Here is a 13,724-nt window from a genome sequence, read left to right as displayed (position 1 = left end):
ATATCTATGCAAATCTAAATCATTTTAGTTACTAATTATTGTCTTTAAAAATCAAAAAACAATTTCCTAGTTGTGATCATATTCAGATACTGTACACATCCTTTCCTTCTCTATGGTTTGTCCATCCTTTTTCTTTTTAGATTTGTAGTGAGAGAATTTATTACTGTGAAAATATTGTGCTTACCTTCCTGGTATTGCAGTCTGCAACCCACAGATGCTTGACATGTTTAATGCATCCTCCTGTTGGTAGAAGGAAATCTTTTCTGTACTGAGGTTTACATAATATGACAACCTAAGCCAACATGTTCAATGACAGCAATTAATTTGTATTATGTATCCATTAACCACGACAACACTATGATATAGTTATGTGATATATCCCACATCTGTAATCTATTAGGCCAACTGGCAGTAACATGTTTTCAGTGATCGGATCAGTCCGATAGCACTTGACCACATTAAAATCTACTTATAAATGCACACAAGACATATAGTATCAGTGACGGATTCTGACTGCATTCGACAGAGGTGTGATTTAATATGATAAAAGTAATATTCATAGTTTTGCTCTGCATCTGTAAGTTCATGAAGACATACTGTGGGGTTGCACTGCTAATACTGTGCCTTAAACACTGTTCTTACACCCCACATGTCTCTCTCATTGGCTGAGAGCATGCAATGTAGATTTTGTGATAGCGCTTTGACTCCAAAGCTAGGTGCTTTGTGAATTCCTTAGATATGTGTTAGCATCCCAGCTTCATTATTTGAATAACCTAGAATTATTTGAGATTAAGAAGTTTTTGCCAGTAAAATGAATTTCATTTTGACCAATGTTCTTTATCTTAGTTTGTGGGAAGCGTTACAAAAACCGTCCTGGACTAAGCTACCATTACACCCATACTCACCTTGCTGAAGAGGAGGGTGAGGAAGAACGTGAAACTGAAATCCCCCAATCTCCTCCTATCCACCATGAGAATCATAAACGTAAGTTTATATTCATTTTAATTGTAAAATAAGTGTTTTGATATCTAGGACTCTGTTCCAACCAGGGGGAATCTAGGATTTTTTCAACTGGGGGCACAAGAGGGGCCACAAATAATATAGTGGGACAATCTTATGTTGTGTATTTATATGTAGAACTGTAAAATCATGCAGGAGCGCGATACAGATATTGGGGGGCATGGGGGATATAATCTCCTCGCTCTACTGAGAAATCTGACCAACAGCGTGTGTCTCCCGATCAACTGCCTGTAAACTGGGGAACGAAAAGAAGCAATAGCGGCCACATAAACTTTTAGCATTGACAGTATACTCCCATTATCTAGCCTGTGCTGCACAAAAAACATAGAACATCCGACACATGACAGCTCGCCGGGTCGATATCTCTATCACAGCTCCATTTCATGAACACTCCCCAATTTAGTGCATACAGTGCCTAGTTGAAGGTGCACAAGACTTAAGGTCTCCAAAATTTTCATATGAGTTATTTCGTATTCAAATTTCCTTCGTCATGTACAGAAACCTTGCACACTGAGTCTGATTCAGTTCGGCCAATCAGTTTTCCTGCTTCCATAACTTTTAAACCTGCATTCCATAACAGTTAAACATGTTATATACTTTTTAGATTACATTTTCTGGTTAAACGTCTTATTTTGGACATACTTACAAGGCATTGTATCTGTTATTCCTGAATATCCACACTAGTGCATTGACTGACAACCCACGTAAAGAATTCCACAAATAGAAATGGCAGACTTTTTTTCTGGTGGCATTACCAGATATCATTTAGTCTGCTTAAACTCCGCCCCTTTTCAGATCTGCCTCCATTCAATCAACAATTAATGGATTGAACTGTGTTCTTTTTTGATAATCCGTTTCACTTGGATGTATTTCACACAATGAAGAAATAATCAGTCACTGCTTATGTTTCATTGTGATTTTAACCATGGTAAAATCATTGTAACAGCCTGTTTCTTTAGTTAACATCCCTGTGTGAGTTTTAGCATAACAATACTTAGTAGCAATTATGTGCTCTTTTCCAAAAACACTAGTTAGCTGTCTCAATGTCTACATATTCTACATACATATTCTAATAATGTTTTAATAGATATTATTCAGTGTTCGATAAGTAAATATACAGTATACATAGCACACACAAATGTTTCCATTTATACTTTTCAATACTACACATGATGTCACAATTTTAGGATGCCTAAAATAATACAAGTAACACATTCTTAGTTTGCTAGGATTTGGAATAGACACTGTTCTTATATGTTCTCTTCCCCTTTTAAATTTTTACAGCACAGAAAGGGCCTGATGGCACGATCATCCCTAATGACTACTGTGACTTTTGTCTGGGAGACTCAGGCTCTAATAGGAAGACAGGCCAGTCTGAGGAGCTGGTTTCCTGTTCAGACTGCGGCCGTTCTGGTGAGTCTTTCACATCACTTCATTATCTCTATTACTCACAGTTACAGTATCTGCCCATGTTAAATCAAGAAGGGAGTTTCACCTTCATCTTGTTTTAATCTCACTCTGAGGGAAATATGTACTATGACATAGCCAATATTAATCTGGTTGAAATTATAAAAATAAATATATTTTTTTATGAATTGCCAGATGTTTTAGTAGTAAAAAATAGAAATAAACAGTAAAAGTGTTCAGAGATTTCTCTCTTAATCTCTTTCTCTTTATGTATTCACCAAAAGAAAATTATAAATCCCATTTAATGCTTTATCATGTCATGCATCAATAGCACATTTCATCAGCTTGTTTATGCATATCCCATCTTTTCCAGTTTTTTGCTAGAGCATGTTTATTTATTTATTTTATGGGGTTTTGCTTAGTTGTTGTGATTTGGGTTTGGCTTGGCATAATGGTGTCATATAGAAATGGTTTCCTAGATACGGATTAATTCTACTAGAAAGCCTTTTAAATGGAGAGTTCAGAGATGCGCAGGTTACCTGTTTTCATGCAGCTGTTTATCTGTTGCAGTCTTGGCGTTTATTCATGAATAATTGCGGTATTTAGAAACATGTTGATTAAAAAACAACATGTGAGCAGAGATCGGACAGTTATTTTAAAAATGAATTCCAGTATACTTATTAATTACTAAAAAAGTAATCAGTAATTCAATACAAATACCAAAGTGTGAAAGTAACAGTCCGATTGCGTTTAATAGAGTTTGGATTTATCCTGCATGTGCAATGTAGGCCTGTCGCGATAGTCGATAAAATCAATTAATCGTCTGATAAAAAAAATGAGCTTGATAATTTTTTCGGCCGCAATAATTTCTTTTTTAAATTTTAGTTTAAAAATGTAACATGTCATGATGTGGGGTTAGTCTGGAGCGCAGCCTGTGGACACCCTGTGGTAGAAAACACTCTCTCCAATGGCACAGATGTCCCGGGAATAAAGAGATATAATCTCGCTAGAGTGACCAGCTTTGGGAAGCATCTTTCATTTGCTTGTGGATGTTTGTGTCGCAAGTGATATTGCATTGTACTTGCACTACTGCTTTATTTTAATACCGCGTAGCATATTTTGCAAGTAACTTCGTTGTCCTTACTGTCGAAATGGTCCTACTTTTCGCTCGCTTCATTTGGCTTGTCCAGCTAAATATGTCTGTAGGCATGTGGTTGCGTGTCAACACGCCCAGTGAGTTAAAACAAAAACACACACACACACACACACACACATATATAGGCGCGTCGTTTTCTCCTTCTTTCCAAAGCGCTTGGGCAGTTGCGCTCCTGAGGCATCTGTAGTTGTTAAGCATCCATCAGCTGCTATCTCCGTTACAACAAGGACATTTCTGTAATGGATTTCCACCACTGAAAAACCCTTGCTGTAACTCTGCTACAAGATTTATTTACGAAGAAAAGTAAAAAAACTCGTCAGTGTTCAAAAACAACAGGGAATTTCCCCCCGAAGGAAGCTGATTGAGTTGGTTCTTTTCACATGATCTGGTGCGCGCTTGAGTCATTTTGAAAAGCTGAGATGTATTTAACTAGATGTGGAGCAGACGGGCCTGGAAAAAACAAGTGTGTCGCACCACGTGCGCGTTGTGACTGTGTCTCTTCGTTAATGAGCGTGCATACCGCGTTTGAAATAACAAACTTGAGCGCCCAAAAGATGCGATATGTGAACGGCCCCTTCATCGGTCAAAATGTTTACTTTCGGTTAACGGTTAAACGGTCAATATGAGCATCACTAACTGGCATATACACATAATATAACATACAAAATTAATTAATTTTAAGTCACATAAAGTCAACATGTTGGTATTTCTTGCTCTGAATCTGCCATAAAATAAAATAAAAGTGTTTTGTTCTTTGAAAAGGTTTACCTGTGTTATTATGCCATTATCATTATATTAGTTGAAACTCGTCTTAGAACGACAATATTATTGTTTATCGCGATAATTTCTTGGACAATTTATCGTCCAGCAAAATGTGTTATCGTGACAGGCCTAGTGCAATGAGAAAATGAATAATTACTACCTGATTTTTTTTACTTAAAGGGGTCATATGATGCAATTTCAAGTTTTCGTTTCTCTCAAACCCAAAGAGATATTCTTTATAAAAGTTAAGAAGCGTCCACGCCCTCCTAAAACCCCTCATTTAAATATGCCCCCACATGTCTACGTCACTGTGTGGGATGCTTTGCATAATACTGCCCAAATGTTCAGGCAAAGAAAGAAGACATAAATTTTATTCTCGCTGTAGTATTGTTGCCGCCGGCACCATGTTGTGAAGATGCTGTGTGTTTCGTTGCGAAAGAGAAAATACTTAGTTTGGCCTTCCAAAAGAGGACACAACCAGAAATCAATGGTTAATTTGTATTTACATGCAATGTGTGCGGCACACTTTACGAAGGACTGTTTCCTGAACCTGGGTGATTAGCCTACAGTGCTGGCTGTTCTGACTTACAGCCTGTAAGTATGTTTTCATATTTAAAGGATTTGCCACTGACGATTCAAACGTGAGTTTTGAGCAGTGTAGAGTAGCACTTGTTGTTTGTCGTTTTTTCAATCACAAATGCAGACATGGTTTTATGTTTATGCAGCACGATGCAACACAACGCGTAAAAAGACAGGTATAACTCATCATAATCCGTAATTATGTCCCCACTGGATGCAACAAAAGCCTCGTTTGTATTGGGTTTTATTGGTTTTGACTCATCGCCCCTGGACACACTGCATCACAGTATGGTAATGGGCATGACATTTCCGTCACACTCTTGAGGCATCTGGCCAATCACAATGCACCTGATAGCTGGCCAATCAGAGCACACCTCGCTTTTCAGAACGATGAGCTTTATTAAAAAAAAAAAACTTGTTTCAGAAGGCGGGCATAGAGGAGAAACAATGTACAGTATTTTGTTATATGTTATATGTTTTTTTTAACCTTAAACTGCATAAACACTTTTCATTACATAAAATACAAAAAATAATGGCATTTTTTAGCAACGTCATATGACCCCTTTAAAGATATTTTGTGCAACAAAAAAGGCCATTAAAATCTTATTTAAAATATGTTATTGTCTCTTTCAAATTTTCCAATATCAGTATACCAGTTTTACTGCTAAGATCGTTTTGTTGCCATACAAAAGACACTTAAGGGAAAATCATCTATTTGATATTAATATTCTGCTATGACTGTTTTGGCCAAGGCTAGATCACAGTTAATTCTAATGAGAGTTGGAAGGGAGAGTAGGTGTAGTTTTGTGAAACTGCTGTGAGAATGTCATGGGATTCTATCGAAACCGTTAAGTCATGCTGTTTTTCATTGCTGATGCCAAGACTACAAAGTCTAAAAGCATCTTACTGTAAGATTACATTTTACTAGATTACGTAGGTTTTGATGTGAAAAGTTTTCAAGATGGCAGACCTGAGAACATTTGCTCTTTGTAATTATGATAATTTACATTTCAAACACTTGGTCTTAAAAAATAATAATTTTGCTGAAAAATAAAATACCATGCTTGCATTTAGAATGTGCATTGTGTTTTTAAGTGTGAGCCAAATACTGCAGTGCTGAGAATGAGCATTTATATTTGATGTGGACTTTTTGTTCATCTCTCTGAGTGCTTGAGTTTTGCATTTTTCTTTTACACAAGTTATTTTCCTAGCAAATGATCCTGGAAGGGTTAACTATCCCACATTTATTTCCTGGAATTACTTTTGAACTCCTAATATGCTCATAGTTCTTAACTGTTTTAGGGCACAATCAGTTATCTCAGTTCATGTGCGCAAAATATTCTCATATTTATTTTGCTCATATGCTTCCATTCTTTATGTGTTTCTTTCTTGGCTGTTTGATCCATTGCCTTCTCATAATCGAATGGTAAATAGCAAGAACAGGGAGAGACCAAATGATGTATTCCTCAGTAAAAAAAAAAAAATAATAATAATAATTTTATATATATAAGGATAGTTCACACAAAAATGAAAATTCTGTCATTATTTATTCATTTCAAAACCTGTATGACTTTGTGTTCCACAGAAAAAAAAAGAAAAGAAAAGTCAAACTGGTTTGGAACATCATTCAGTGAGTGAATAATGACAGAATTTTCATTTTGTTCATTTTCGTTTTGGGTGATCTATCCCTTTAAACGATTCATGATTCACTTACAGCTAAAAAATGTGCTGCTGCTTTAATCTACAGCCAATGATAAGCACATATTTAGGCAATCAGACATGCAAGCCGTAGTCCCTTAATGTATGAGTAACTGCAAAGACTGCAAGTTGTCCAAAACTCAGAGGAGTGTGAGTCCTAGCTGACTGCAGTGTTACTTATGTGTGTTTCCACTTTGATGCTGATATGTCCATCATGCATGTCAGCTGATCGCATCGGTGGGACCAGGGCGAAGAGGAGGATGGGCGGAGTCCTGGACATGTTCGGCGACACGTCAGAGAGCGAGGCGTCCACCTTTCACGGCTTTGAGGAGGACGACCTGGACGGGCTTCTGTCCGACGACAGCACAGGCTCACCTCAGTACAGATAGACAAAGGAGAAACCTCAAGAGAACAGCATCAGAGAAAACCTCCAGCATGTGTCTGCTGCCTTTTTTTTTTTTCTTGTTTTTTTTTCTGTTGTTTTGCAGCAGCATGCGTAATGGATTCACAACTCCAGACACAACGTTAAATTCAGCAATTGTTTTCAAAGGACAAGTTGCAGCCTTTTATAAATTAAGGAATGTTGTTTTTATTGCTTCACACTTCTGTATACCGAGATGTGCTAGTTATTGGACAGAGGAGCCATCACTTCTGGGCTGTTTGTTTTCCGTCATGGAAAATTGCAGGGACGTTACCAATGTGTGGACGTGGATTACACTCCGCCATGTAAGATAAAACGCCTACTGTGTGGAAATTTACTTTAGAAATAGAAATTAAAGAATTTCAGTCCTCAAGGAGGAGAAAATACTCAACATGTGTCCGTAGGTCTGATAGTGAAGAGGGTTTTTTTTCCCTACCTCTGGATAAATACAATATTTGCAAAGAAAGGGATCACGAGAAGGCAGAGAATGGGCTGAGGCCAGGCCCTGATTGGATCCAGAGGGAAGGGAGGACAGTTTGCAGAGAGGTAAGAGCCAGTTGGCATTTAAGTGTCCATCTCTCCTCCTTTCTCAGGACAGCTGCAAGTACAACAACATCAAAAGAGCATGAAATTTGAAATCCCATGTTTGTTGGAGGATACATGATACTTGGCCTCTCCCTAGTTTTGTTGAGTAAGAAGAAGAAAAAGGACTCATATTTTTGGAGTGATTTCCCTTTGCTATTCAGGAAACTCTCTTTAAACAACAGGTATGAGAAGGGGTACAATTGTAGCATATGTGCAATGATTCTCATGAAGGCTTTGTTTTGCAAATAAAATCCTAACCATTCACCTCTGTTAACAGATCCAGCTATTTAATATATATAATAATACACTGGATTTCAAGCACATCAGCTTTCTACACTTAGTAGGAAAATGCAGTAAATGTGAACAGGAAAAAAGAATACATGCAATAAAATGCGCAATACACATTAGCCACAGGGACGTCACCCAGTTAATATGGGGATATTTCAGCATATCCATTTTGTATGAAAAATATTTGCTACAGTATATTTGCTCTTTAAAGCTCTTTTATATTATTGTTATGGTGAACTAATGTGTCACTTCTGAATTGAAACTGTTGCGAAAAATGTTCCGTATTAATGCTTTCGATCTTGTCTCTATTTCAGGGCATTCATTCTTTTGAAAACGATAATATAATTTATTAAGATATTGTATAATGTATATAGGCCCACAAACTGTTGCAGGCTAAACCTGTTGTTCTACAACAGCTCCTGATGTTATTTCTCCCAGGGTTTTGGTGTCTAAAAATGTTTCAATGTTTAACATTCAAACTTTAGTTCATTTAATACTAAGCCGAAGGAAAACATGGCTAGAGATAATGCTTTTAACTGCTTCTGTGTCACGCAGACCTGTGGCACAAACCACACAAACACACAGAACACACTTCATGCAACCTGTCATTCATGTGGTCGCTGCCGAGTCCTGTTACTCCAAATGTCAGCCTGCAAGTCTTTCACTGGATTTTGTTACTGAAGAACATTAAACATTTTACATTTGATCAATTACTCTGAGTTAATTTTGTTTCAAGGAAGGAAAACAAGGGACAAGTGACCTCAAGTGGTCTTTGAAAAATGTCTTAATGACACTAAAATATCATACTGAGTATTATAAACATTATCTCAAAGCAAACCACTTTCATGAGACGTTTTTTAACTGGTTCAAGTTCATTAAAGTGGATTTATGAAGGCAGCCCCCCTTAAGTTCACATGGACATTGTTATAATACTCTTAATTTTGAGTATTGTTTTATAATTTGAAACCTAGTAAACTTATTATTGTGAAATATTTTCTTTACAATAAATAACACTTGGGGTGTTATTTTCTTACATAATGCATTACATAAAGCATTCATACGTTTAAGTATGGCTTGTGTCCAAATAATTAGTCTATAATTTCAATGCAACTAACAGCAATTTATCAAAATATTGCACATAAATTATTAAATTATTTTAAGTATTTGAGAAAGAACTTTTCATATTTTATATGTATTGCATTAGCCCCTTTCACACTGCCATTCCGGCAAATACACGGGTAAAGTTTTCCGGCAATTGTTCCCCGGTCTCTAGATTTTGCACTTTCACACTGCCAGTGATTACCCGGGATATGTGCGTGCTTTCACACACAACCCATAAATATCCCGTAACGACATGTGACATCAGGGCGTGACGTGTAATGTACGAGTCGAAAATGCTAGGCAGGTTATACTTTCACTGAAGCAAGCAAACGATCTCAGCGTCAGCGCGGAAAGTGAGGAACTAACTGATCTCTGCTTCTGAAAGGGGCTATTGAGATCAACCTCTTAAAGGGTTAGTTCACCCAGATAGCAAAATTATGTCATTAATAACTTACCCTCGTGTTGTTTCTAACCCGTAAGACCTCCGTTTATCTTTGGAACACAGTTTAAGATATTTTAGATTTAGTCCGAGAGCTCTCAGTCCCTCCATTGAAGCTGTGTGTACGGTATACTGTCCATGTCCAGAAAGGTAAGAAAAACATCTTCAAAGTAGTCCATGTGACATCAGAGGGTCAATTTTTTGAAGCATCGAAAATACATTTTGGTCCAAAAATATCAAAAACTACGACTTTATTCAGCATTGTCTTCTCTTCCGTGTCTGTTGTGAGAGAGAGTTCAAAACAAAGCAGCCTGGATATCCGGTTCACGAACGAATCGTTCTATGTATCCGGATCTTTTTGAACCAGTTCTCCAAATCGAACTGAATCGTTTAAAACGGTTTGCGTCTCCATTAAGCATTAATCCACAAATGACTTAATTTGTTAACTTTTTTAATGTGGCTGACACTCCCTCTGAGTTCAAACAAACCAATATCCCGGAGTAATTAATTTACTCAAACAGTACACTGACTGAACTGCTGTGAAGAGAGAACTGAAGATGAACACCGAGCACAGTCAGATAACGAACAATAGACTGACTCGTTCATGAGTCAAGAACCGGTTGCATCGGTTTTCGGATCACCAGAAGTTCTTTCGACAGTTCATCTTCGGTTCTCTCTTCACAGCAGTTCAGTCAGTGTACTGTTTGAGTAAATTAATTACTCCGGGATATTGGTTTGTTTTAACTCAGAGGGAGTGTCAGCCACATTAAAAAAGTTAACAGCTTAAGTCATTTGTGGATTAAAGCGTATTGGAGACGCGAACCGTTTAAAACGATTCAGTTCGATTTGGTGAACTGATTCAAAAAGATCCGGTTACATCGAATGATTCGTTCGCGAACCGGATATCCAGACTGCTTTGTTTTGGACTCTCTCTCACAACAGACATGGAAGAGAAGACAATGCTGAATAAAGTCGTAGTTTTTGCTATTTTTGGACCAAAATGTATCTTCGATGCTTCAAAAAATTCTAACTGACCCCCTGATGTCACATGGACTACTTTGATGATGTTTTTCTTACCTTTCTGGACATAGACAGTATACCGTACACACAGCTTCAATGGAGGGACTGAGAGCTCTCGGACTAAATCTAAAATATCTTAAACTGTGTTCCGAAGCTTAAAGGAGGAACAACGGATTTGGAACAACATGAGGGTGAGTTATTAATGACATAATTTTGCTATCTGGGTGAACCAACCCTTTAAATCAGTCATGTTTCCATACACTTGCAGGAAATAAAATCAAGGCGAAAAGATTTATGTCTAAACGTTGGCATAATGTTGCTTAATATATTCAACCAGTTCTGCATGTGAAAACCAGGGACAGAGCCATGAAGAGGAATGAGCTAGCAAAGCTTATGAAACTCCCAGTAGGGAAAGAGCTTCACATAACATCCGACTTCAAGCCAAGGCCCCACATGCTTTCCAAACTGGGAAGACTGCACATGCTTTACTGGGCATCCAAGCAAGAGGAGCCTTCTGTTCTCACAGTTTCATTGAGGAAATGAGCAGGCCGAGGAACTGACACCTCTCTAAGAGACAGAAAGACAGAGAGAGCGAGAGAGAGAGAGAGAGAGAGAGAAGACATGTGAGGTTACAGAGCCATCTGGCACTTTCCAAACCTGTGCTCATATGGCATTATTTCCCTGTCAAATGTCGAGAGCGCATAATTGTAGCGCAAAAGTACATTAATATAATGCACGAGCGTCAATCTGTCTGCTCGCGCGCGGAATATAATATGCGGAGCGCGAATCTCTCTGCTCTCTCAGATACATGTTGCTCTTGTAAGAATTTTCTGTGGGCTCGCTCAGAGAGTATGCCTGCACTTAAAACGTGTTCAATGCATTCGCGAATCTCTCCTCTTCGCTTAAAGTAAGCGTGTATGTGCTTAGACTGCGTCCCGTGGGTTCGCGCATGGCCAAGTACTCTTCTCTTCGATTTCTTTCTCTTTGCTCTTGGCATAAATGCTGTGAAAACGGCAACAACCTAATCAGAAATAGGCTTCAACGACTGACCAATGAAAACGCGACATCGTACATGGAATCTTATTGGTTGATATTGAACCGCACATGGAACATTACATTTACATTTATTAATTTAGCAGACGCTTTTATCCAAATGAGGGCAGTGGAAGCAATCAAAAACAACAAAAAGAGCAATGAAATATAAGTGCTATAACAAGTCTCAGTTAGGTTAACACAGTAGAGGTCTTCACGGGTCCAAAAATTTGTGCCCGAACCCGAAAGAGACCCGTAATGTACTACACCGAACCGACCCGGACCCGTCTAATATTTCAAAAGCTGGACCCGGACCCGTGTAGATCCGAGAAATGCCTACCTGGACCCGACCCGGACCCGTATATTATTTGAAAGCTGGACCCGAACCCGTCGTGAAGACACAGACCCGACTGGACCCGATTGTCACATATTCCACTTTAAATTGCTATTACAAGTCAATAAACATGTTGCGGAAAAAAACCTATATCTTAATTTAAGGAGCCGTAGTCTCTCGTCCTTGTACCTGACTGCCTGTGATGCATTATAATCCTCAGACAAGAAAGTTATCTATGTCATTCCGCTCGTTATTCCAAGTCCAAGCTTAATCCACTCATTATTTCAGCTTCAAAGTTCCACTTGATGTCACGGTGACAGACATGTACATGTACATTCTGACTCGAGTTAACTCGCATAATAACTTCGACTGTTTGCCTTTTTGAACTATAATAACGAACGCTCCTTCAGTGCCATGGCCGCTTACGCTATCATCTCTGTGCTCTCTGCTCTGCGTCGAGTCTGAATCTGACCACTAAAACTTTGAGATTAAACGGTTTATTTATATTAGTATAAAAATGGGAGAAAATGTAAAGCGCGGTTTGTCCCTCACTGGTTGCCATAGAAACATGACACGCGCTCGAGACTGCACATGCGTGTTAGCTGGATCATCCTAAAATATGATTTAACGCAATTTGAGCGTCATAGAAAACATTCATGTGACAGTTCACCTCCGATTTTGTTGCTGATTTGAAATATATTAAATATGAGTGTGTCAAGTCTGCAATTATTACCATGCATGCACTTGCATTCTGCGCTGTTTTTTTTGTTTTTTTTGTTTCTCACTCTGTTCTTTTCCTAATTTTTTCTAGTTGCAAGTTACAAAAAACACAAGCAGTGTCTGATCACGGCCAGGTGTTCTCCGAGTCCGATGACTCCGATCGCATGGGTATTATACACAATGTTAAACAGACCCGGGACCCGAAGTAATAGATTCGGACCCGACCCGGACCCGGCTGATCATTTAAAATATAGACCCGGACCCGTACGGGTCCCGGGTCGGGTCCCGGGTCGACGGGTCTCGGGTGCACTGCGAAGACCTCTATAACACAGTACACGAAGCATGGGCTTTTAAATAACATAATAAATAAAAAGAAAACAGATAGAATAAAAAAAAAAGAATAGAGCAAGCTGTGTTAGAGGTCTTTACTCACACACACAGACACAAACATATATACATATATACATATATATATATATATATATATATATATGTACACATATGTACAGTACAGACCAAAAGTTTGGACATACCTTCTCATTCAAAGAGTTTTCTTTATTTTCATGACTATGAAAATTGTAGAGTCACACTGAAGGCATCAAGGGCTATTTGACCAAGAAGGAGAGTGATGGGGTGCTGCGCCAGATGACCTGGCCTCCACAGTCACCGGACCTGAACCCAATCGAGATGGTTTAGGGGTGAGCTGGACCGCAGACAGAAGGCAAAAGGGCCAACAAGTGCTAAGCATCTCTCGGGGAACTCCTTCAAGACTGTTGGAAGACCATTTCAGGTGACTACCTCTTGAAGCTCATCAAGAGAATGCCAAGAGTGTGCAAAGCAGTAATCAAAGCAAAAGGTGGCTACTTTGAAGAACCTAGAATATGACATATTTTCAGTTGTTTCACACTTTTTTGTTATGTATATAATTCCATATATAATTCCACATGTGTTAATTCATAGTTTTGATGCCTTCAGTGTGCATCTACAATTTTCATAGTCATGAAAAAAAAGAAAACTCTTGGAATGAGAAGGTTTGTCCAAAAGTTTGTTCTGTACTGTACATATATATATATATATATATATATATATATATATATATATACATACACATATACATACACATACATACACACACACACACACACACACACACACACACACA

General features: G+C 38.2%; 1 protein-coding gene across 3 annotated transcripts in view; it reads left to right on the top strand.

Moving 5' to 3' along the window:
* The window catches only part of LOC132092417 (zinc finger protein DPF3-like), a 40,696-nt gene that overhangs the window by 19,751 nt on the left and 7,221 nt on the right, over positions 1 to 13,724 (top strand). For 2 of the 3 annotated variants that reach the window (XM_059498643.1, XM_059498644.1), the window contains 2 exons: positions 847 to 984; positions 2,305 to 2,433. In XM_059498643.1, coding sequence (XP_059354626.1) covers positions 847 to 984; positions 2,305 to 2,433 — 267 coding nt within the window. Of the gene's footprint in view, positions 1 to 846; positions 985 to 2,304; positions 2,434 to 6,847; positions 8,623 to 13,724 lie in introns of those variants that run through there. The other variant, XM_059498645.1, reaches the window with a different exon arrangement.

The sequence above is a fragment of the Carassius carassius genome, chromosome 18 (assembly GCF_963082965.1).
Source record: "Carassius carassius chromosome 18, fCarCar2.1, whole genome shotgun sequence".
NCBI classification, from domain to species: Eukaryota; Metazoa; Chordata; class Actinopteri; order Cypriniformes; family Cyprinidae; genus Carassius; species Carassius carassius.
Note: the sequence above shows the minus strand (reverse complement) of the source record. Positions and strands in the feature narration are given on the sequence as shown.